The following is a 26,299-nucleotide window of genomic DNA, read 5'->3' on the forward strand; positions in this document are numbered from 1 at the left end:
GGGGGTCTGAGGAGTTAGGCCTCAAATTAAAGTGCAAAAATTGAAAAGTAATAATCACTGGATTGTTAGCCATATACCAGATGACAGGGTTAATGAATTAAACACTTGACTTGGGTGGTGTGGAGAGAAGTGGGTTTTGATTCATGGGGCACTTGCACCAGTACTGGACTGCACTAAAACCACGCTGGAATCATTGTCCTACTGAGTTGTGCAGCTAGGGCTTTAGATAATAAACCAAAATTTGTTGTGGTGTATTAAAGAAATATTTAAAAGAATCTAAAGAGAAAGGTCAAATCCATAGTGTAACAATTTGGGTAAAGATAAGCAAACTCAGACACAAAGGATCAGAATTTAATGGTGCTAATGGTTCATTAAATAGGGTTGATACAAAGAAATGGTATTAAAATGCTAATAAAATACTTTATCTGAAAGCACAAGGCATTTGTAACAAAATCATTTAAAAATCATAGACCAGTCTATTCTCTGGGGCATTGATTTCAAATCCCACCACACCAATTAGTGGAATTTAAATTGGATTAGTAAATATGGAATATAGAACAAATCTCAGTTATAGTAACCATGAAATTATCACATAAAACTAATGTAGGTTATCTTAATAACTTATCTGGTTCACTAAAGCCAGAGTATACCTGTGATGGGAATCTGCCATCCTTGCGTCATCTGGTCTACATATGACTGCATGACCACAGAGCATGATTCACTCTAAACTGCCCTTTGAAATGGCCTCGCACATCATTGAATTCAAGAGGAATTAGGAACGAGCAACAATTACTGGCTTTGCCAGTGATGCCCACATTGCATGAAATAATAAAGAATCTGTTGACCAATAGAGAGATATGGTTGGAAGATGACAAAGGTTGGCCAATATTTCACGTCACTCACTTTGGAAAGACGAGTAGAATGGACAGCATGATTAATAGCCCTGATAATGAAGGATGACATGACAACAGTAGGACGAAAGGATCTTGACACAGAAGATTGAGAAATAGTATCAATATAGATGGTGATTAGGAATAACAACTGCCAGAAAACACTGTTGGGATTGTTTGTTTTAACCTCACTGTTCATCCTACCACCATGGACGAAGCGTTAAATGACAACTAATAAGAGCTAGTAAAGGCAAAGTATTAGGTGTGGGGATTTTAATTTTTTTAAAGACTAGGAGAATCTAATGCACAAGGATAATTTGCAAGATAAGTTTGCAGAATGCTTTTGGAGCAGCTTCCGAGAGCAAAACGTTGAGGAATCAACTAGGAATAAAGCTATTTTAGATCTAATATTATGTGATGAGGTCAGGTTAATTAGTAATCTCAAAGTCAAATCTCTGGGGTGTGTTGGGAATGATCATAGTACAATAGAATTCCATATTAAGTCAGAGTGACACATAAGAGTGAAAGCCAATTACATAAGAGATGAGAACTGTCTGTTGATTTGATAAATAGTCCAGAGGTGTGCTGGTAATAAATAGTGGAAACCCTTAACAAAATGCATTAAAATAAAGTTCCATTTAAAAAACGCAACTCAGTGAGAAAGATCTAGCAGTGGCCTATGAGGGAAGTTAAAGATTGTATTAATTGAAAGAAGATAATTATAATATTTTAAAGAATAGTCATGAACCTTAGAATTGCAAGAGTTTTAGCAAATTGCAAAATGCTACTCAAAACTTGATAAAGGAAAAAGTAGAAAACTAGCTAAGAATCCCAGATCAGAATGTTAAGAATTTTTATAAAAAAGATAAACTACAATTGGTCCAAAAGAGGCAGAGATGAGAGTTCTTATCATGGGGAATGATGAAATGGAAGTGACAATGAACAAACATTTTGTGTCTGTCTTTAAAGTAGAAGAAATTGCATTCAGAGATTAACCAAGGAAATAATAGAAATGAGAAACTTAGGTAGCTAATACCAGCAGAGATAAACAACAAGAGAAACTTAAGGGAGTGGCAGCCAATAAAGTTCTAAAAGTGGTAACTGTAGATATAGTGGATGTGCTGGTTATGATTTTTCGGAATCCTTTAGATCCTAGAGTGAACCTAATAGTTTGACAGTTAGAAAATGTAATTCAAGTAGAAGGAGAGAAAAAACAATAAACAATATGGTTCTAAGTAAATATGTTTGTTTTTGTGTTCCATTTCACAACGAATGACCATTTAAACGTGTGTAATGTTCTTTCTCTAAGAATTATTCCAGCATTGACCCACTGCTCCACAGGAGTCGGCTGACCAAATTGCAATCTCTTCAAACTCTGACAGAGATCCAGGATTTTCTCCGTTTCATCACCAAAGGAAGTAAGATCCTGTACTCTGCTAAATTAATAACACTAGAACAGCAATTTGCTGATCCTCCAGATGAAGGTTCATCACAGAAAGGACGCAATCATTTTAGCATTTTTAATAATACAGTAACTAATGGCCAAATGCCTCACAAGAAGGAATGTCAGTTTATTTTAATTGGATGTGTTTGCTAAACCCACAGAAAATGGTTTGAATCATACTGAAGTGCATCACCACAATGCTTAGCATTGTGACATTGTGGGTCATCTTTATGCCTGAACTAAAATAAATAATTAACTGAAGTCTTTACCCCTTACTGAAATCAAGGATTTGTGACCAAGATACTACAAATATTTATAACTTATCTCATTACAAGATAATAAATGCCAAGTACAATCTTTTACTCTGAGTCAGACAACCTTGGGATTTATTTCTATTTGCTCTTCAGATGTCACTATAGGCAGCCTTTCGCTCTATATATATTTGCTGTGAATATGTTTATTGATATTTTTTAATTAGAAGACATGCATCAGACTTTGACAATGTGCCAGAACTTAAGGTCCTTGTGACATCAATTAATAGTCACTTTAGGGACTTAACTACCACTATGCCAGTCTCCTGCCTCCCCACCGAAAGGTAGCTAGTTTTCATCCTGGGAAAGTACGGCAGCTTGCCTGCCGGCTTGGTCAGGATCCTTCAGTTGCCCAAATCTGGGAACAATCAGAGGCACGGATGGGAAGTAGGATTTGGCCTTTGAAAATTACTCCTCTGTACTTGTTTTCAATCCCCCAGACACTTGCCTCCCCCTGACATTTACCTTCTCATGACAAGGAGGAGAAAGAACTTTGCTTTCTCTGAATACCTGAGGAATAGGCCTTGATCAGTAGCTTTCACCAGGTACATTTGTCATGCTTGACAAATCTTTTGGAATTCTATGAAGACGTTACGAGCGAGGTGGACAATGGGGACCCAGTGGATGTAGTGTACCTAGATTTCCAAAGGCCTTTGACAAGGTGCCGCACAAGAGGCTACTGCATAAGATAAGGATGCATGGCATTAAGGGTAAAGTATTAGCATGGATAGAGGATTGGTTGACTAACAGGAAGCAAAGAGTGGGGATAAATGAGTGCTATTCTAGCTGGCAGTCAGTGACTAGCGGTGTGTCTCAGGGATCGGTGTTGGGACCGCAATTATTTACAATTTATATAGATGATTTGGAGTTGGGGACCACGTGTAGGGTGTCAAAGTTTGCAGATGACACTAAGATGAGTGGCAGAGCAAAGTGTGCAGAGGACTGTGAAACTTTGCAGAGGAACATAGATACATTGAGTGAGTGGGCAAAGGTCTGGCAGATGGAATACAATGTAAATAAATGTGAAGTCATACATTTTGGTAGGAGTAATAGTAAAAAGGGTTATTACTTGAATGGTAAAAAGTTGCAGCATGCTGCTATGCAGAGGGACCTGGGTGTCCTTGTGCATGAATCACAGAAGGTAGGTCTGCAGGTACAACAAGTAATTAGGAAGGCAAATGGAATTTTGTCCTTCATTGCTAAAGGGATTGAAATTAAAAGCAGAGAGGTTATGTTGCAGCTGTACAAGGTGCTGGTGAGGCCACACCTGGAGTACCGTGTGCAGTTTTGGTCTCCTTACTTGAGAAAGGATGTATTGGCACTGGAGGGGGTGCAAAGGAGGCTCACTAGGTTGATTCCGGAGTTGAGGGGGTTGGCTTATGAGCAGAGGCTGAGTAGATTGGGATTATATTCATTGGAATTCAGAAGATTGAGGGGGGATCTTATAGAAACATATAAAATTATGAAGGGACTAGATAAGATAGAAGTAGAGAGGATGTTTCCACTGGCAGGTGAAGCTAGGACATGAGGACATAGCCTCAAGATTAGAGGGAGCAGATTTAGGACTGAATTGAGAAGGAATTTCTTCACCCAGAGGGTTGTTAATCTATGGAATTCCTTGCCCAGTGAAGTAGTTGACACTACTTCAGTAAACGTTTTTAAAGAAAAGGTAGATTTTTTTTTGAACAATAAAGGAATTAAGGGTTACGGTGAGAACGCGGGTAAGTGGATCTGAGTCCACGAAAAGATCAGCCATGATCTTATTGAATGGGGGAGCAGGCTCGAAGGGCCAGACGGCCTACTCCTGTTCCTAGTTCTTATGTTCTTATGTACAAGATTTGCGGTAGGGTCAGGCACTTGCCCTCACTCTACCTGCCGATTAGCACTTGGTAGTGAGGGTGATGTGTTAGATGCCACTGAACACACTTACCTCCATACTTTAAGAAAATATGAGAAATTTGTGTCTACCATTCTGAAAGGACTGCACTTTCCTCCAGCTCAGATGAGTTTCCGTAAAGACTGCATAAACATTGCCTGTTTCCACATCGCCTTATCCATGCATCTGTAACTTCCAGACTTGTCTTTTGTAGCGCTGTTCTGGCCACCTTTACCTTCTGTAAACTTCACTTAATCCACCATTGTCCTGTTCCATCCAGCATCCAGATCCACTTGCTCAGAGGTTTAATCCTCGATCCCTAGGGCTGCTCTTGTACTAAACCTTCTCTGTTGTCAGCAGCTGTTCCTTTGTGGGAAGGCACTAGGTTAGCTGTGGTAGCAAAATGAAGCGATTTCTGTAAATTTGGACAGAATAAAACTATTTGGTCATCTGAAGTCTTATTTTCCAAAATGAGCATGTTGTTTGTTTTCCAAAAAACAATTGAATTAAGTGGTTGAACAGCAAACAGTGATCGATGCTATAAATATTTGCATATGATGTTCTAACTACAAAATATTTGCAGACAGAATCTAGTTATAAATATTTACATGTATGTTACAAGAAGTAACATGTATGGGCATAACCTAGTGATGTCAGTATTCATAATAAGTATTAATCCATATTTACACTACTGAATGTTTGAATTTTGACATGCCGTAACCTGGTTGTTTTGGCCACAATATTAATTTAGCCTGAGAGTAAGATTTTCACCAAGTAATCCAATTTTATGAATTATTTGTGGTTTGAGGAATAACTATTCAATTGAATTTTGCAGATAATTTAACCTCCGAAGTGCCACTTCGAAAACTAATAAGAACATGGACAGGCCGGTATCCAGAACCAAAGCTGGATCCTATGAGTGTCTGGGATGACATAATCACAAACCGGTATGACGCTGGAATGATTTGTCCAAATTTGTGGCAAAGAAATTATTTAATAGTTCGGCAAATTATTTACGAAGTGGATACATTTAGGGGAGACAGTGGTGTAGTGGTAATGTCATTGGACTGAACCTCACGTAAATGTTCTCGGAATAAAAAAGAAACTTCCAGGTGCTGGAGACCTGAAACAAATAAAACCAGAAATTGCTGGAGAATCTTAGCAGGTCTGGCAGCATTTTTGAAAAGCAAACAGAGTTAATATTTCAAGTCCCAGTGTTCAGAAAAAAGGTCAATGTTCTGGGGGATTTGTGTGACTCTGATGGTTGTGCTGTGATCCTGAGTACTTGGGGTCCTGGGTTAACATTGATGACTTGCAGAGGCAGTCCCCACCTAGCTGTTTATCAGTGTGCTGTACCAACTATCAGACTACCTTTCTACTCCTCATTTATTCAGATTTTGCCATCTGCTACAGTGGAATTTGCAGGCTCACCCTGAACCGGGATTATGTTTGTGCCCGGGGTTCCAACAATGCTCTTAATGCCTTTGGAGAGAGGTGGGCATCGCAGGGGATACTGTGCTTTATCTCATCCTCCAACTCCATTTTGATTTAGTCCCCTCCCTCTCGCCCTGCATCCCCCTCATTTTTGCTGGTTTTCATTGCCCATAATGGGCTTTGTTTATAGATACATGATCGACTAAACAGGTGATTTACTGGTGGTGACTAAGGATTGTACCTAGGTAGTTCTGTACCTAAGATAGTGATGTAAGTGGCAACTTATAAACTTTTCATTTTACTCATTTGAGTACATGTGACAATAAAGCTAATTCATTCAATTTATTCTTTCAATAGTTTAAAAAAAGAGAAGTCACTGATTTTGGCGGTGGAAAAGTCGCTCAGTTGTGCGTAATAGCACTTCAGAGTATATATATTAAAAAAAAGAAGACCTTCTTCCCACTCTCCCTAACCTTACCCACCTCCCTTTTGATGGTTTGCATTTCTCATAATGAACTTTGCATGTAAATTTCTAATTGGCTGCATGGGTGATTACTGGTTGTGGTTAATGGTTAAAAACAAAAAAAAAACTTATGGTTCTTTGGTGGTGGGCAAGTCATGTGGTTGTGCCCAGTAACACTTCCAGATATATATACAGCAGGCCCACAAGGGCTCTTGTGGCACACCAGTGACGGTTAGTGTTTTAAAACACAAAAAAATGTCGTGGTAATTTGATGATGGGAAAAAAATGTGTATAAGAGCACTTCTGAATATAAAAAGAAAAATGGAAAAGAAATAAAGCAGACCCAGGTGGTAGTTAATAGATGGAGAAAAAAAAATCACAGTGATTTGGTGATAGGGTTAAAAAGAATGTTCAGTTGTGTGTTCGTGTACTTCTGGATATAAAGGAAAATATAAAGCAGACTCAGGGATGGGTCTGCAGAACAGTCTGTCCCGGCTGGGACTAGCCTATGTACGCTACAAGAAGTGTCTCTATTTTGGTGTTTAACAAGAAATGATGTTCCTTTCCATTCAGGCTTTCTGAGTTATTATACTGCCAAAGCAGACAACTTCCCATTTTCCCGTATTACGCTCCATTTGCCAGATTATTGCCCACCTACTCGATCTATCTATCCGTCTGCAAACCTCTTATATTTTCGTTGTAATTTTTGAGCTATCTTTCTGACATCTGCACGTTTAGCCACCATGCCTTCACTACCCTCACATACATCATTTATATCAATTGTAAAACGTTGAGGCTCTAGCACAGACCCATGTGGGACTCCGCTCCACGTCCTGCCAATCAGACAAAGACCCATTTATGAATGCTTTCATTTTTAAAATTGTTTCATATCCTTCCAACTGTTTTTAATTTTTTTAAAATTATGTGCAGTTTGTTTCCAACTTTCTTGGTTTCTTCATTTGGCCTCACCTCCAAATAAAATTTTAAATTTTAATCAAATAAAGCTGCAGTATGCTCAGAATCTGTCTGTCTGCCTTGAGCAACCACATCCCAATGAAACCTCACCCATACACTGCCTGTCACCCAACAATCTGGACTGTTTGGGTTTTCCTGAACTTTCTAAGTCTGGCACCAACCACCCTGACTTCAAGCTTATTTTTAGTGCACAGCTAATGCCTCAAGTGATCAACCTGCCTTTTTATTACAATGTTTCTTCTATTTTATAATCTTCTATATCATAGCTGCTTCTTCCTTGACAAGATTAAGGAGCGATTGTCACTTCTTCAGGCTGATGACAGTATGGAGGTGGATGACGAAGGCGCTGATGCACGAATGGATATGGACAATGAAGAAGAAGATGTTGCCATGCTCATAAGAAGCTGTAAATTTAATATGAAGCTAAAAATGTTAGAAAGTGCCAGGAAACAGGTATTCACCAAGACATTACAGCAATCTGTTGATCAAATGCAGTAAGTGTATGATATTTGGTCCATCATTTTCCTGGGCAAAGAGCGCCAAGAGTTGAGATCAGTTTGAATTTGCCCATTGATATTGTTGCTGAACGTAGAAACAGGAGTAAGCTGTTCAGCCCATTGAGCCTATCTTACCATTCAATTAAATCATGACTGATTGAAGTGTTCAATGCCTTTTGCCCACCACAACCCCATAACCCTGTATGTCACTGGATCTCCAATCGGAGCATCTCACACCATATGGCATGGTCTCAGAATAAACAGGCACCAATTTAAGTCTGAGATGAGAACGAATTTCTTCCTTGTCACAGAGAGTTGTGGGTCATGTCCTTGTGTATATTTAAGGCTTAGATAGATGGATTCTTGATCAGTAGGCGAATCGATGGTTATGGGGAAAAGACAGGAAAGAGGACATGAGGAATATCGGATCGGGCATAATCCTACTGAGTGGTGGAGCAGGCTTGAGGATCAAATAGCCTAATCCTGTTCTTATTTGTTATGGTCTTATAGGCGCACCATGACAGATGTGATATGAGACCCAGTGGATGTCCCGATGCACAATATGTGCCTAGGGAGCTTAAATTTCCAATAGTCAACTGCCCAGCATTTGAAACCACCCCCCACCATCAGAGCAACCCCTCCCCAGAAAAAAAACCTCTTTGTTACAGTTGGAGACTTCGGAGGGTTCTAATTGACTTACATGGATAGTTACCCAAGAAATGTTAGACGGATTTAAACTTCCCTTAAGTTCTGGGAAACTGTCACTCACAGCCGCCTTTACATCCCCCGTAAGTCTGAACACCTATACCAGTGATCCTCAACCGAATACCTGACCCACCTTAGCCTCTTATTCACCTGCCTGCCATACTACATTCTCACTCTCACAGCTGCCATCCTACCTCTCCATGCTATCCCATCATTCATCTGGCACTGTAATTCCCCCCCTTCCATTGACCCTACGTGCTTAACCATTCTTCTTGTCAAAGAGACCTTCAACTTTTATACCTCGGAATGTGGCATTGCCTGCTTAGAAAGCAGGAGTGATCTGGCCTCCTGCATTGATGATACACCGTGCTGGAAAGCTTCTTGAACTGGTACAGTCCACGTTTCTCAAGAGTCTAAACACATGTACAGACCAGAAACTTGGAGAACCAGTACAGGGTATGTAAAAAGAAACAGATTGACAATCCGATTGTGAGTGCCATTCTAAGAATTTCTCCCACCCATTGTCAAAGATTTCCTAGGTCTGTGAATAGGAAGAGAAGCATGAATTTAAACGTGAGGCGGAGGCAGGAGTAGTTTTAATTGTAGTGAGGAAGTTAAAGAGGCATTAGCCTTGGGTGGAATTTAGTTATAACAGCCGTGGGTACTGGTTAGAAAATTGATGGGAGTCCTGTGTCGCTTCTGTCTTGGAGGCCCAATGAAATATAGGTACAATCAAGCACTTCAGTTGCCATCATCAGACCTCCCACATGATCAAAGCTTATTGCAGGGTGATAATCCTATTCCAGAGAGCTGCTAGCCAGACAGAGACAACAGCTCTCTATTGCTGGTATTACCACTGGGAGTAGTAGCTCCTGCAGTAAATGCTCAGAGACCATCACTGTGGATTATTGCTAGATCCCTGTAAACAGTCAAGTGTATCGAGGTCAGGAGTTACCAGCAGTGTGGTGATTGAGATAGAGTTGCTCCAACACCCCCCCATTCCAGCAACATGAGACTGCAGGTAAATCCAGTGGAATTGATTGGGCAGCCTTTGGGAAGTACAGAAGAAGATCTATACAAAATCTCTCAGTGCCATTAAAATGCAATGAGAATGTGGATGTTGCTAAATTACACCACTGTAAATCTTTTACTTCATAGTTGAAATACATCAACTTATCCAATTAACTTGAAAATAAATTATAGCTGTGAAAAACTTGCAAAGTACCTGCACATTAAACCTGTATTTTTGATTACAAATTAACCAGCCTTCAAGTTATTGTTATGTTCATTATCATAATGTTTGAACTTTCTCAGACGCTGAATTGTTTTCCTTATTTCAGAACAACTTTTCAGTGTCCACCAAGCTGCTGAAAGAACTTCACAAAGAATCCAACATTAGAAATGACTGGAGAGTCAGGTGGATACAAAGTTATAGCCGATACAGTCATAAACGCAGTCAGAGTCTGAAAAGTGCTGACCAGATAGTAACGGCGATGAAAACCATCCCATTGCTGGGTAATGGCTGATAAATTTCTAACAATGATGTAACAACTTGAAAATTCCTGATTCTCTAATTTTTAAATGGTTTTCTGACAAGTCACCTGCATGTTTTTAAACTTTTGTAATGGTGTTGAGCTATAAAACTGTTCTCTCCTTTAGAAGACTAGCATTAATTTGTACAACATTGTCAATTAGAATGATTAGATAAAGAACAATCTTCTGCAATATCTTCAACATGTAGAAAAATGATTTGGATGTTAGGTGACACGTCTCTCACTGCGGCAAGTTCCTGAGTACAGTTTTGCTGCCAGATGGAAACAACAGATCAATTCTCCACATGCAAAGAAAGAATGCAAAAAGATAGATTTTCCCATAATACATAGCATCTACCCACTAGTTACCAAATGAATCACGAGCATTACAGGTCTGAAAACCAACCTACTTTATCAGCTTAGGAATGGCCATGTGATGAAATATAAAACAGGAAAAGGCAAATCAGAAAATAATTTTTAATTATTACTATTTTAAATAGTGAATGTGAACCTTGTTCAAATTTTTAAAATTAATATTCTTCTATGGGAATATCAAATTTCCTTCTCTAAAGGGCATTAGTGAAACAATTGAGTTTTTACAATGATCACCATTGGTTGAATGGCCATCATTACGTTAGTTTTTAATTCCTACCATGGCAAGATTCAAACCTATGTCCTCAGAAAATTAGTCTGGATCTCCAGATTACTAGTCCAGCGACAATACTGTTAAACTATCACCAGCTTAAGAGCAAATACCAAAACCATTTCAGAGAGAAATGTTTAGGGAAGAGTTAAAATCTTCAGGTCTTAAATGATGGTCTTGTGTTACAGGTGAAATAGAAATGGATAATCTAAATACACAAAGACACGCTGTCAGAGACCAGAACACATTACTTGGTACAACTTACTACATTATGGCTAATGCTCTGAATAAAGACCCATCATGTCTTCAGTATATTGAGGAGGATCGAGCAAAAAATGTTATAAAACTTTCTGGAGCTACCAGTAACGATACAGTGCAGGTATGAAAAACAGTACTCTAACTATTTGAAAAGATATATACATACAGTTAATATCTGAATGTTTTCTGATATCACTTTATTTTGTTGTTCCTCAGGTTTCTATTGGATTGTATAGAAAGGCTCATGAATATCTTCAAAGTGCTGTTAAAAAAGCTGAAGAAGAGGTGCAGTCCCTTTCTGAAGAACATGTTGACACAGTGGGAGTGATTAAGGCCTACATGACTTTGGCAAATTTCTGTGACAGATGTCTGCGGGAGGAAGAAGAAAGTGAAAATAGTAAGAGTGCGAGAAAATTTGTAATAATTTGTGTTCTTCTGTTCTACACATAAGCTTGAATTTTAAATACCATGTAGCAATTGTGCTTTATATATAGTCCAAAAATGACTGGGAAGGAAGGAAGGCTGGTAAAAATAAAATATGATCTTTCTGTTTTCCACACTGACTTGTCTTCGTCGTAAGGTTGAATAAGGCCTTAATCCCCAATGGTATTCTGATGTGAAAGTCATTTGCACTTTTGAGATGGAAGTCCCAACTTTGAGGCTTTGCAAAATGGTCTGTGCAGAAAGTTAGGAAGGGGCCCTTCTTTTAAATTAGCGGAATGTAGTCATCCTTCACTATTTGTTACAGCTCTCATGACTTCACAAGAACGTTGATGACAAATACATTGTCATAGCTCGCTACGGTAGTGCGCTGTAAATCAAGCTCTACTATTCCCAAAGTCCTATTCACTGGCTGAGAATCTGCCCCTTTCAGTATGTCTGAAGATGTTTTTACCCCTTAGTCCTTTAATGATTTGTAGAGAGAGCAGTTCATAGTGAAATGGTGAGTGAGAACAATTACTGGAAGATTTGCTGTTACTTGTCCACATAAAATCACAGGTATATTATGTTTTAGAAGGAGGCCATTTGGCCCATCATGCCTGCACTGGTTCTGTTACCTAGTGCCAATCTTCTGCCTTTAGTCCATAATCCTGCATATCATTATTCTCCAAATAAGCATCCAGTGCCCTCTTGAATGTCTCAATTGAACCTACCTCCACTACATTTTGAGGCAGTGCATTCCACGCCCTTACCACTCACTGTGTGAAAAGGTTTTTTCTCACATCACACTTGCTTTGTTTTTGCATCTCTTTTTTCTGCACAGGATGGAGAAATTGAGGTGATTTTTCTTTGCAAGCTGAATGTTTCTGCTCTATTGCACATAAAGGGTTGGAACCACTTGCCCAGGAATCAATCAGTTAGCTATTACCCTCCTGAGCCCACAACAACTGGCCCACTGAAAATCCAATCAAAGGACTATCTCTGGGTATACCTACTCTGAAACGTAGACACACATAGACGGAGTCTAGGTGTCTTATCATCCTCCACCACCACTTCAATAAGACAACATTGCCAATACAACTCACAATGAGATCCACTGACTCGCTTTTAAACTGCAGTTTCGTCTTCCACAGTTTGCTTGGTTTGTAGCAGTGTCTTTTCCCATTTTTTGAGTCCAAAAAATAAAACTGGTCTTTACAGCATTGTTACTGAATTATGCACCCTTGGTTCTTTCATGTTTTTAAATAGATAAATTGCTGTTTGTTACAGTTAATAATTTCCCTGAACTGCCGACATACCCAGCAAGTGTGGTGGAAAATATGTTAAAAGCATTGAAGTATAATTCAAGCGAAGCCAGACTGAGATTCCCTAGATTGTTACAGATTGTGGAATTATATCCAGCGGAAACACAGGATGTCATGACGAGAGGGGTATGTACTTGCTTCGCTACAGCTATTTTACAATAATGCAATAATGCTTTAACATGTAGATTTTGAGGCTTGTAGGGTTTTAACATGGTATTCCAGCCTGTTTAATTGGGCTGAAGTAGTGACTCTGTGCCACACTAATGTGGCTAATTTTTAGAAATTTTAGTGTATATGGAGCCAATTGCCTGTTATGACTTTAATAAAATCATCAGCAAAATAAATAGAACAAGTTGCCTAATTTGCAGCTTTTTGTTCACATTTTACAAACAATTCCTCCTCTTCCTTTTTCTACATCACACAACCAGCTCTCTAAAGAGGAGAGTTATCATGCATTGGGATGACAACTAATTACAGTGTTGTTAGAAACATCGCAGGACTAAGTTTCCTTCATATTTTGCACATTTATTTTGGCAGCACAGTTGTGATGTCAATCATTTCATGACATGGGATGGAAGGATACTAGTTCTGTATGCTGGAGTGCCAATGTGTTATGTCACCAGGCCCTCTCATAAAAGCCCAAGCTATAAATGCCCATGGATTTGGAACAGGGAAGAAACACTGGGGCTTCCAATGACTTTTACTCTGCTGTGCCTGCTCCTTGCTTTTACTCCATTGACAGAATTTTTCGTGTGAATACCAGGTGTAGATAAGGTCAGACCCGGTGAAGATGGTACCAAACCGGACACTCGGACTTACAGAATCATAGAGATGTACAGCATGGAAACAGACCCTTTGGTCCAACTTGTCCATATTAACCAGATATCCTAAATTAATCTAGGGTTCTGAGGAAGGGTCACCAGACCCGAAACGTTAACTCTGTTTTCTCCTTCACAGATGCTGCCAGACCTGCTGAGCTTTTCCAGCAACTTTGTTTTTGTTCTTGATTTACAGCATCTGCAGTTCTTTTGGTTTTTATTCTAAATTAATCTAGTCCCATTTGCCAGCAATATGGCCCATATCCCTCTAAACCCTTCCTATCCATATACCCATCCAGATGCATTTTAAATGTTGTAATTGTACCAGCCTCCACCACTTCCTCTGGCAGCTCATTCCATACACGCACCACCCTCTGCATGAAAAAGTTGCCCCTTAGGTCCCTTTTAAATCTTTCCCCTCTCACCTTAAACCTATTCCCTCTAGTTCTGAACTCCCTCCACACTGGGGAGAAGGCCTTGGCTATTAACCATATCTGTGCCCCTCATGATCTTATAAGGTCACCCCTCGGCCTCTGACGCTTTAGGGAAAATAGCCCTACTTTTTCAGTATTTCTCTAAAGCTCAAACCCCTCAAATCTGGCAACATCCTTGTAAATCTTTTCTGAGCCCCTCCAAGTTTCACAACATCCTTCCTATAGCAGGGAGACCAGAATTGTGTGCAGTATTCCAAAAGTGGCCACATGAGTGTCCTCTACAGCTGCAACATGACATCCCAACTCCAGTACTCAATGTTGCAACCAATGAAGGCAAGCATTCCAAACACCTTCACCACCCTGTCTGCCTCCGACTCCACTTTCAAGGATCTATGCACATGTATCCCAAGGTCTCTTTGTTCAGAACACTCTCCAGGGCCATATCATTAAGTTTATAAGTCCTGTCCTGATTTGCTTTGCCAAAATGCAACACCTCACATTTATCTAAATTAAACTCCATGTGCTACTTCTCAACCCATTGGCCTATCCGAACAAGGTCTGAGATAACCTTCTTCACTATTCACCTGCAAATTTACTAACCATATCTCTTGTATTCCTATCTAAATCATTTATATAAATGACCAAAAGCAGTGGACTCAGCGCCGATCCTTGTCACACACTGTTGGTTACAGGCCTCCAGTCTGAAAAGCAACCCTTCACGACCACCCTGTGTCTCCTAAGTTCAAGGCAATTTTGTATCCAAATGGCTAGCTCACCTTGCATTCCATGTGATCTAACCTTGCTAACCAGTCTACCATGGGGAACTTAGTCAAACACCTTACTAAAGCCCATATAGACAACATCCACCACTCTGCTTTCATCAATCTTCTTTGTCATGTCTTCAAAAAACTCAATCAAGTTAGTGAGGCATGATTTCCCACGCACAAATCCAAATTGACAATCCCTAATCAGTCCTTGCTTTTACAAATACATGTAAATCCTGTCCCTCAGAACCCCCTCCAACCAATTGTGATCCCAGAGACCTAAGATGGAATCACATTGCAGCATGTGGGGAGTTTAAATTCAGTTAATTAAATAAATCTGAGTAAAATGCTAGTATCAGTAATGGTGATCATACAGTTAGCATGAATGTTAATGGGAATGGGAGTCCTCAATATTGGCCCCAGAACCCATGGAGTCTTGTGACATCAGGCCAGACATGTGCAAGTAAACCCCTGGCTTATTTTCACGTACACTCAACTGATGATTCAGTGATCCTTCATGTTGTGCACTATTGAAAAGAAACTCTGAGGATAGCAAGGACACAGAGTTAACTCTGGGTGGAGGATTTCAGTGTCTCCCACCAAGAGTGGTTGAGTACCTTTCCTACTGACTGAGCCCTGAACAACATACATGCCGACTGGGCTTGTGGCAAGTGGTGAAAGAACTAAAGCAAGGGAATGGTTTTTCCTGACCTTATCCTCGTGAACCAACTGTCACAGATGCACTTGTCCATGACAGTATTAGTAGGAATGACTGCTACCCAATCTTTGTGGAAACTACATTCCATGTTCATAGAGAGGTGGTGGTAAGCGGGATTAGAATGGGTAGATAATTTTAGCCAGTGTAGACACGCTGGGGAATTTGTCATTTTGTTTTTGACATGCCCAGTATTCATTCAGTAAAGTTTGACTGCTCATGTCTAACTGATAAAAGAGCAGTCCTGTGCTCCATCAGTAGGACACCAAATTTTCCAATTTCACTCAGTGGACTTAAGAATATTATAATTTTAATTGCATAATTAGGCCAATGCTTGATGGAGAATTAATAGGGATTGTTTTAACTACTAATTTTCTCATGCCAAAACTTAGTTTAGTTTTAAACAAAAAGAATATTATCTTAAAAATAATATTTCCATATTGTGTTGCCATGAGTTAAAGCAATAAATCACTCAATTTGGAGCCAATTTTTATAGTTCAATGTCTGATTTTAAATATTAGGCAAATACCAGTGAAAGTAGTTTTGATCACAAGTTATTTATCATAAAGTTACTTTGCTGTGTGATAAGATAGCTGACAAGTCATTTACTTAAATTGGCAAATGGCACATGCAGCTAGAAAACTGATTTTTAAGGAAGTTCTTAATTTAAATCATTTGCTTAGTTCATAGATAAAGATGACTAATTATTTATGAATCTTCTTAAACACTCCTCAGGCATCTACCATTCCATGCTGGCAGTTTATTGGTTGGATTAATCAAATGATGGCGGCACTTGACAAAAAAGAAGCTTGTGTTATACACCCCATCATAGAGAAGATTGCAGATTCCTACCCACAGGCTATTGTGTACCCATTTATGATTAGCAGTGAGAATTATACCTTTGAACAATCTGCAAATGGCAACAAGAACAAAGAGTTTGTTGAGAGGTAAGAAGAAATGTTGTTATCTGGTCATCCAATTTTTTACTAAAAGGCCTTTTCAACTTGGGGATAGTATCAGATAATCAGCAGGGCATTTAAGAAAGAGGTGAGAGAACATTTAAACAACTCAACAGTGGCAGTGGTTTTGTGATAACATAGATGGACACTGAGAGTAAAAGTTGCAAGTTGAAGAGTAAATTACTGGAGGGGTTTATTTTCTGAGGGAGGCTGAAGATATTAGGGTGTTATGCAGTTAGCAGAGAGGATGAGGTTGGTGGTAAATATTTAAGGAAGTGACCAATAGTCACTTTTTTGGTGACCAACATGCCTGATTTAAGGAGTCTCAGAAATCTTGAGATCAAGTAAGTGGCCATAGTGGATATGAGTTTATAATAATGGCACAGATGTGAAAATGTTTAAGTCAGATGAGAGGAAGATATACTGAAATCATGACGGATGAGGAATCATGGAATACAAAGTTTAAAGGAAGAGAGAAAGATGTTTACTTATGAGAATAAGTCAATCACTAGAAAATATCTAAATGGTTTTTGAAGCTGGACCTCACCCACCGCCCAAATACTATATATCTCAGACTAGTTTTTTAAATTCATTTTGAATTCACATTTACATCTCAGCTTTCTGAGATTATTTTATTTATTAAATAAAAAAGTTGTTTCTCACCAATTTAGTTCCATGCCCCAGTATTTTCCCTAAAATCTGCAATCCGTTCTTTTCGAGTACATGCCTTTTGAAAGTCCTATGATCTGATTCCAGAACCCTTTCATGTGGTGCTTTCCAAATCTTGACAACCGTGTGAAATAACTTCTCTTCACCTCTTTCCTAGTTCTTTGACAGTTATTCTAAAACTATAACCTTGAATAACTGACCTACTTGTCAAAGGGAACCGTTTTGCCTACTTGCTCCAACAAACCATTCATAACTTTGAATGCCTATATCTGTCACAGACATTCTTATTTTGTCTTTTTTCACCCATTTTCACCTACATGAAAACTACTAGATCATAGAATCCCTACAGTGTGGAAACAGGCCCTTCGGCCCAATAAGTCCACACCAAACCTCAGAGTATCCCACCCAAACTCATCCCCCTATAACCCACCTAATCTACACATCCCTATAGGCAATTTAGCATGGCCAATCCACCTAACCTGCACATCTTTGGACTGTGGGAGGAAACCCACGCAGACACTGGGAGAATCTGCAAACTCCACACAGACAGTCGCCCAAGGCTGAGAATTGAACCCGGATCCCTGGAGCTGTGAGGCAGCTGTGCTAACCACTGAGCCACCGTGCCGCCCCAACTTTTCTAACTTTTCTCCTTTCTGAAGGAAGGTCATGACTGTAAGCATTATTATTGTTTCCATCTCCACAAATGCTACCAGCCACGCTGAATATTCTAAGCTTTTGGAGATATTAACACCATCGCTTTCCCTTTCCCATCCCCACCCCAGACCCAACACCAAACTGTGCTTTTTCTACACATCTCAATAATCCCCTTGCCTTTGTTCCTCACCAACTTGTCCCTGTATGCATGCTCCTTTCCTACTGCACATGTTCCTCACTCTGTCACTGGTCTAAATTTTGTCCATTATCTTTGTTTAATATTCATTGATGTAACAAGTGCTATGTGAATGAGAGCTGTCATTAAATCTCCCTTATGTTGATGTTTAGAATCTGGCCTGTACTGTCATCAACACCATATTTTTTCTTTTCAGGTTAAAAACTAACCTGGATAAAGGGGGTGTGGTTGAAAAATTTATTCATTCCTTAGAACTGCTCAGCAATCCAGACTTGCTCTTTAAGGTAATATTCAGAATTCAGACATTTCTCAATATTAATTCACATTGTACAGATTAACAACAAAGCGATTTTTTGTTCTCTCAACAGGACTGGGCTAATGATTTCAAGACTAAACTAGAAAAGAAAGTGAAAAATAAAAACCTTCTGAAAAACATGTATGATGAAATGTACTCAAATTTAGCATCTTTACAATCTCCTGGTATTGGAGCATTCAGAACAAGATATGTTCAGGTTGGTGAAAGTTAATTTTATGTCCAAAAGATCCATGTTGGAAGCTAATCTTTCACTTCTGGGACTACATCTGAGTGCAGAAAAAGCTGTAGCCCTTGACAGATACCTTTCAAATCAGCTTAAATATCATTATTTTACTTCTAACAGTAATAAAAGAGCATTAGCCTTCAAGAGTGAAAATCATACTCCATAAATTAATATGATGTAAATTATGCAAGATGAATTTAAGAATTTCTTCCTGTTGTCCAATTCATTTGTTTTTATTTGATATTTTATTAATTATTTGTATTCCTTATAAGATGTACTGACACTTGAGAATAAAATACTTAGACCGATTCATGTGCTTATTTTTATATTTAAATATTTCTTTATCACACCTGAGTGTGAAGACACTACATTTCAAATTCAGAAAGCATTCAAAATATTTATTTTTGTTTCGACTCATTGATCAATGATTGCTACTGAACCTCGTGCTCTACTTTTGATGCTTCCAGGTATTATTACTTGGGGAGTACTAATGTGCAAGTGTGTAGGAAAAAGTAGGAAATTGGCAGGAGATGATAATGCTGGTTTGAAGAACAAGTGCAGGCACAATGTATTGAATGACCTCCTTCTGCGCCACAACATTTGTGTGATACTGTAAAATAGGAGGAGATAGAAAATTTAGGGCAGAGTAATGTTGCTGCCCACAGGCTTTTTGCTCCATCCATCCATAAAATAGTGTTAAAAATAAAAATCTAATATGGGTTAATGTAGTTGTGTTGAAAATTCTGAGTACTTAGATTGTATCTGGCAAGGTTCACATTCAGAAAGTCCCAAACAGCTCTAACGAAATTTCTAACTTCTTTTTGCCGTTAGATTGTCATGAATTATTTAATTTATTAACACTTCAACAGTATTTTTTCTTTCTGGAATTTGTTATTATATATTTTATTTTTCTCACTCCTTGCTTTCTCAATTCTTACTCAACACCACACCTCTTCTAACCATGTTAAGTCCTTTTTGCTATGGTTTATTGACACCAAGCATCCAGTGGTGTGAGCCTAGACTAAATGTCATCCATCAGTTTACCCAAGTGCACACCACAGCCGACTCCAGTCCTGTCCAAATCCAGTGTGGACATATGCCAGTGTTTAAAAGGCATTGTTATAAAGTAATGGGGACAGTATGATTCTATAAAACCTTGTATTTTTTCTGTCTCAATCCCACAAGGGATCAGATTTATTGTAGCATCCTTCGTTCATTCAATGCATTTAGGAGATTAAATCTTGTATATTTCTGATTTACATGACTCAATTTGAACTTAGAATTTTTTTCATTTTGAAAGGAGGCAATAATTAGTTTCAGATCTAAAGTTACTTGTAGAATTGTTGTATCTGTTTGTATTTATCTGAATGACTTATACAAGTAGAACACATTCCAGTTATCAGTTTCATAATTGTGCGCACTAAATCTTACTGTAATCAGGCTTTTAAAATTTCAGATATTTAAAAAAGCTTTTGATCAATATTATGGAAAAGAAGGCTCAAGACTACTGGACATGAACATAAAAACATTTGATGAAGCAACAAAGAAAATCCAAGAAATTGTGTGCAAGAAACAGCAGGTACCACCTGGGAACCTGAAAGAGTACTCGCCGTGGATGAGTGAATTCAAACCTGAGTATCTAAGGAATGATTTAGAAATCCCTGGCAAGTTACATTCTCTTAATATGACGTGCTGTGTTTTAATTATTTCTAAACTTACTGAAAGGAAATGTAATACTACTACAAACATTGACTACAGAATGTCAAAAATACACTTCCTGTCACATATTTGCTTAATACTGAGGACTACCTAACTGCACTCACCTATCACCATCCCATCTACCTTCCCGAGCCCCACCCCTCCTCTCTCTATTTATTTCAGAGCTCCCTTCCTCCTCCCCCATTTCTGAAGAAGGGTCCCAACCTGAAACATCAACTTTCCTGCTCCTCTGATGCTGCCTGGCCTGCTGTGTTCCTCCAGCTCCACAGTGTTATCTATGATAAATTTATGATTTTTAAATGTAAATAATTATTGTTCTCTTCAACATTACCCAAATAATTTGATATTTGAAGGAATGATGACCATAATTCTAACATTTTCAATAATTCTGGTTCTTTGAAAATCCTGTTTCATGCAGTTTTCGTCATTCTCTATTATTTGTATTAAAAATGGCATGCATTCTGAAAGGGAAACTGAAGTTGAGAAATTAAGTAATGGAAAAAAAATTAAAACGAAGGTAGTTCACTAATTTTGAACTGTTTTTGCTAATGTCAACACTCAAGGACCTGTTGCAAAGGCAGCACAGTGTGTTCACATTCAGTGTAAGCTCTTAGAACAATTTTCACAACTTGTTAGGGGTTGGTGCAAGGGTGTTGGGTTGCGTATGGTATGGGTATGAAACATTTTGCAGAATTTGCTGGTAAGTTGCTTTTTCTGTAAGCATTGCTGGAAGAATGACATGGCTAAGGCCTAGCATTAGAGGAATAACTGCCAATCCTGTTGGCTTCGGTGCTAGAACGGAAGACGTAAAAAGAGGGAAATGAAATTGGAAAATATAAATCATAGCTTAAATACTTATTTTATTCAAAACACAGAAGTAATTCAGCCATCCATAATTTTTTTTTCTGTCTAGGACAATATGATGGTAAATCGAAGCCAATGCCAGAATACCATGCACAAATCACTGGATTTGATGAAAGGGTATGAATTACATGTATTTTAACTTTACAATTAATTGCATGCAAATTTTGATCAAATTAGCTATTTCTTCGGTGAGGAATTTGTAACACATGCAGTGGTATTGCTGAGGAAAGAAAAGTGATCTTACCTCAGTAACAATTATTAAAATAGTGGAAACTGTTACCAGCACTAAACTGTTGCAACTAGAACTCAAACCAGAATAGCTCTGGAAACACTGAACAGTCAGATAGCATTAACAGAGACTGACGTGTTGAATTATTACTCTAAGTGAAGACTAGTTTTTCTTACAAATGGCTAACATCTTCATTAATCAGGCCAAATAAAGAGAAGATAAGTGCAAATCAATGCTTTGGCAATGCAAAATCTGCTTTCTCATTTCAAAGTGTTATTTTATGACATGTTGCTCTTAAAAATTAATAAACATATGTAAATGCCTTGTGAAAAAGATGTATTCACCTCCTTGCTTATTCATAACATTTTCGAAAAGTTGCATTTTATTTTACACTTTACACACAGAAGTATCACCACAGTCCTGAAAGGAAGCTGCACCTTGCTTTGTAAATCGTTGCATAGTGTGTCGCGAAGTACAATTTATTTTTCAGTGTTGTTATTTTATCCGACTGTTTTATGTAAATATGTGCCTGGTATAAAAGAAATATGAGGTTGTTGTGCATGTTGGTACCAATGACATGGGTAGAGAAAGGGATGAGGTTTTGAAGAGAGAACAAAGGAAACTAGGCAAGAGGTTAAAAAGTAGATCCTCGAGGGTAGTAATAAGGGACTACTGCCTGTGCCACGTACTAATGGGAGTAGAAATAGGAGGATAGAGCAGATGAATGTTTGGCTGAGGAACTGGTGCAGGGTCAAGGGTTGACATTTTTGCACCATTGGGATCTCTTCAGGGGCAGAAAGGACGTGTCTAAGAGGGACAAATTCCACCTGAATTGGAAGGGGTCCAATATCCTTGTGGCAAAGTTTGCTAGTGTTACTCGGGGTGGTATTTGGTTAGGGAGAACATTACAGCTGTGTTTATGGAGGATATTCCTGGAAGAGCATCTAGTAGTTACATAGGTGTAACTTAAAAATAAGAAATGGATGCTCACCTTGTTAGGATTGTATTATAGGCCCCGCAATAGTCAGTGAGAAACTGAGAAGAAAACTGTAAGGAGATCTCAGATATCTGTAAAAACAAAATTTAGGATGGTAATAGTAGGGGATTTTAACTTTCCAAACATAGACTGGCACTGTCATAGTTTTTAGGGCTTGGATGGGGAGGAATTTGTTAAGTGTGTACAAGAAAACCTTCTTATTCAGTATGTGGATGTACCTACTAGAGAAGGAGCAATACTTGACCTTCTATTGTGAAATAAGGCAGGGTAAGTGACTGAGGTGTCAGTGGGGGAGCATTTTAGAGCAAGTGATCATAATTCTATTAGTTTTTGTTTAAAAGAGTTATGGAAAAGAATAGAACTGGTCAAAAAGTTAGAGTTCAAATAAGTCAGTCTAATTTTGATGGTATTAGACAGGAGCTATCCAAAGTTGATTGGGGGGGTGCTATTCACAGGTAAAGGTTGGCAAGTGGGAGACCTTTAAAAACAAGATAATGAGCGTCCAGAGACAGTATGTTCCTGTTAGTGTGAAGGGCAAGGCTGGTAGGTGTAGGGAATGCTGGATGATTAGGGAAATTGAGGGGCTAGTCAAAAAAAATGGAGGCATATATCAGGTATAGGCAGCTGTGATCAAGTGAATCCCTAGAACAGTATAAAGGCAGTCGGAGTATAAAGAGGGAAATCAGGAAGGAAAAATGGGGACATGAGATAGCTGTGGCAAATAGAGTCAAGGTGAATCCAAAGAGAGTCTATAAGGGCAAAACAGTAACTAGGGAGAAAATAGGCCCTCTTAAAGATCAATGTGGCTGTCTATGTGTGGAACCGCAGGAGATGGATGAGTCAATAAATGAATATTTTACTGTGGAGAAGGTCGTGGAAGCTAGGAAACTTGGGGAAATAAATAGTGACGTCTTGAAAGGGGTTCATATTACAGAAGAGGTGGTGCTGGAGGTCTTAAAATGTACGAAGGTAGATAAATCCCTGGGACCTGATCAGGTGCTCCAAGAACTTTCTGGGAAGCTAGGGAAGTGATTGCTGGGCCCCTTGCTGAGATATTTGTCTCATCGACAGTCATAGGTGAGGTGCCGGTAGATTAGAGGTTGGCTAATGTGGTGCCAAAAGCCGGAGAACTATAAACCCGTGAGCCTTCCGTCAATGGTGTATAAGTTGTTTGAGGGGATTCTGAAGGACAGGATTTACATGTATTTGGAAAGGCAAGGACTGATTAGGGATCGCCAACATGGCTACATGCATGGGAAATTGTGTCTATGGGCGTCGGAGACTGAGGGGTGGACCTTATAGAGGTTTACTAAATCATGAGGTGCATGGATAGGGTGAATAGACAAGGTATTTGTCCTAGAGTGTGGGCATCCTAAACTAGAGGACATAAGTTTAAGGTGAGAGGGGAGAGATTTAAAAAGGATCCAAGGGTACCTTTTTCATGCAGAGAGTGGTGTGTGTATGGAATAAACTGCCAGAGGTAGTGGTGAACGTGGGTATAATTACAACATTTAGAAGGCATCTGGATGGGTATATGAATAGGCAGTGTTTAGAGGGACATGGGTCAAATGCTGGCAAATAGGACTGGGTCAGATTGGCATGTCTGGTCAGCGGGAATGCGTTGGACCGTAGGGTCTGTTTCTGTGCTGTATGTCTCTATGATTAAAACTGAGTGCGTAAGTGACGGCTGCATTTGCGGCCAAGCACCACTAGATGGAACAGCATGCGTACACGTACCGAATTACGATGTGCAGTGCAATGTCACTACAAACAGACCGAATGGCAGCAATCAGTACAGTATTTGGGTGGGGCCTAGGCCTGTTATCAAGTTCACAAGTTACAACAATTCTCCTAGGATCCGGAATAAAGGTTGAAACAAGGGTAAATTGTAGAACAGTTACATTTTATGAAAGTTAAATTTAGCCCGTGAATGTGCAGACGTGTATGAAATGGGGTGGACAAGTAGACAGCAGGACAGTCAGTTGACTGCTGGAGCACGATGGTAAGGTGAGATGATGGGTCAGTGAGCCAGACATTGGAGCGGGGCTGAGGGCTGAGCACTGGAGCAGGTCAGAGGGTCAGTGAGCTGAGCACTGGAGTGGGACAGTGAGCTGAGCACTGGAGTGGGGCAATGGGGCAGTGGGACAGTGAGACAGTGATCTGAGCACTGGAGTAAGACAGTCGGACAATGAACCAGGCAATGGGGCAGTGACTTGAGCACTGAAGCGAAGCAGTGAGTTGAGCACTGGAGCACGGCGGTGGGGCAGTAAGCCAGGCAATGAACCGGGTGCTGGTGCTGGAGCAGGACAGTGGGACAGTGGGGCAGTGAGGCAGTGAGGTGAGTACTGGAGCAAGGCAATTAGCCACGCTCTAGTGTAGGACAGTGAGACAGGCAGCAAGGCAAGCTCAAGGCAGGGCAGTGTGTGTGGTGTGCAAGTGTAGTGATGATATTGGCAGCAGCGTGCATGCACCTAGAGCGCTGAATTCCTATTCTAGCTGCACATCAGTGGCATCAGTTCCCCCATTTCCCACACTATTGTGGTGGCAGGATATACTCCAGGACAAACTAATATGCCTGTGAGCTTTTTTATGGGATTTCCTGTTCACAGTCATTCAATAGTACTGAGTCAAAAAGTCTTGAGGGTTGTTTTTAATTGGGAACATCAAACACAATTCTTTACTATCAGAATTCCAGTACTAGGATCAACAATTTAGAGAGTTACATGATCTCTTTGTTGAGAAAGTTTCATTTGAAATTTACATGAACAATTAAAGATTATTCTGAGGTAACACTTACTATGTAAAATGTTTGGTGTCATTGGTAGGTTTGATAGTGTTCCAGAGTCAGTACCACGTTCTATTCTTGCAAGTCTATTTTCACAACAGTGTTAATAATATGAATGCATTTTTAATTACTGACTGCATGGTTTTACAGATAGAAGTTATGAGCTCTATAAGGAAACCAAAGCGCCTGATAATACGTGGGAATGATGAGAAAGAATATCCTTTCCTTGTGAAGGGTGGTGAAGATTTACGACAAGATCAGCGAATTGAGCAACTATTTGATGTCATGAACATTATACTCTCTCGGGATGCCGCTTGCAGTCAAAGAAATTTGCAGTTGAAGACGTATCAAGTCATACCTATGACATCTAGGTACAGCAATTAAATGGAAAACAGCATTATTGACAATCATTGACAATGCCACACATCAGTTCTGAGTAATTGAAATTAAACATCTAGTAAATTGATCCCATACTTATTCTCAGGGACATCAGATCAGTCAAGATGGTGATTTTCTGCAGTACAGCTTTAAAACTTGCATGGACCTGCTGATTCTGAAATCATCATAGATAAGCCAGTTTTCATCTCTGACTTAAACTTATAGACCTTATGAGGGTTGGACCTTATGAGGGAGGTTGGACTCCTTCTGAAGCAGTGGTTTAAATCTTATTTTAATGTAATCCTTAAACATAGCAATGTTTGTTTTTTACTTAAATATTCCTCTCTCCTCAAAAGCTATACTTTTTAAGAAACAGACAAAATAAAAAAAAACTTAATTTGAGAAAATACCCTTGATCAGCTTGCTTGCAGTGTACATTTAAATATTGACTGAATTGTGAACACACTACTATATAGATTCATTAGTGAAATCTTCAAATAATTTTTACATTCAAATAATATTTTCATTTCAATAAAAGAGCTTAGCAGCAAAATTTCCAAAGAGGTTGCTTGGCATTTTATTTGTTTACATCCCTTTACAAAAGTCTTTCATCACCAATTCCCTTTAGTTAAGGCAACTAGAGCAGTCTTTAATATACTGAAGTTCGTGTTCAATGAGAGATAGATCATGCTTGCTATGTCCCAGTTTGACGTAGTGATCCATAGAAAAACAGTAAAACTACTCATTCAGCAGATTTCACTTGCAGCCAGCAGCACTGGGACTTAAACATGCAGCATTTTGCATAG

At 39.1% G+C, this 26,299-nt stretch overlaps 1 protein-coding gene across 2 annotated transcripts in view; it reads left to right on the top strand.

The window, feature by feature from the left end:
• prkdc (protein kinase, DNA-activated, catalytic subunit) overlaps positions 1 to 26,299 on the top strand; it is a 204,650-nt gene that overhangs the window by 156,407 nt on the left and 21,944 nt on the right. The window contains exons 67-79 of one of the 2 annotated variants that reach the window (XM_048595548.1): positions 2,200 to 2,308; positions 5,357 to 5,468; positions 7,660 to 7,846; positions 9,936 to 10,110; positions 10,959 to 11,149; positions 11,245 to 11,425; positions 12,739 to 12,899; positions 16,240 to 16,451; positions 18,179 to 18,266; positions 18,351 to 18,494; positions 19,978 to 20,185; positions 21,154 to 21,221; positions 25,266 to 25,486. In XM_048595548.1, coding sequence (XP_048451505.1) covers positions 2,200 to 2,308; positions 5,357 to 5,468; positions 7,660 to 7,846; positions 9,936 to 10,110; positions 10,959 to 11,149; positions 11,245 to 11,425; positions 12,739 to 12,899; positions 16,240 to 16,451; positions 18,179 to 18,266; positions 18,351 to 18,494; positions 19,978 to 20,185; positions 21,154 to 21,221; positions 25,266 to 25,486 — 2,057 coding nt within the window. Of the gene's footprint in view, positions 1 to 2,199; positions 2,309 to 5,356; positions 5,469 to 7,659; positions 7,847 to 9,935; positions 10,111 to 10,958; positions 11,150 to 11,244; positions 11,426 to 12,738; positions 12,900 to 16,239; positions 16,452 to 18,178; positions 18,267 to 18,350; positions 18,495 to 19,961; positions 20,186 to 21,153; positions 21,222 to 25,265; positions 25,487 to 26,299 lie in introns of those variants that run through there. The other variant, XM_048595549.1, reaches the window with a different exon arrangement.

Source organism: Rhincodon typus, chromosome 4 (assembly GCF_021869965.1).
Source record: "Rhincodon typus isolate 14 chromosome 4, sRhiTyp1.1, whole genome shotgun sequence".
Lineage (NCBI taxonomy): Eukaryota > Metazoa > Chordata > Chondrichthyes > Orectolobiformes > Rhincodontidae > Rhincodon > Rhincodon typus.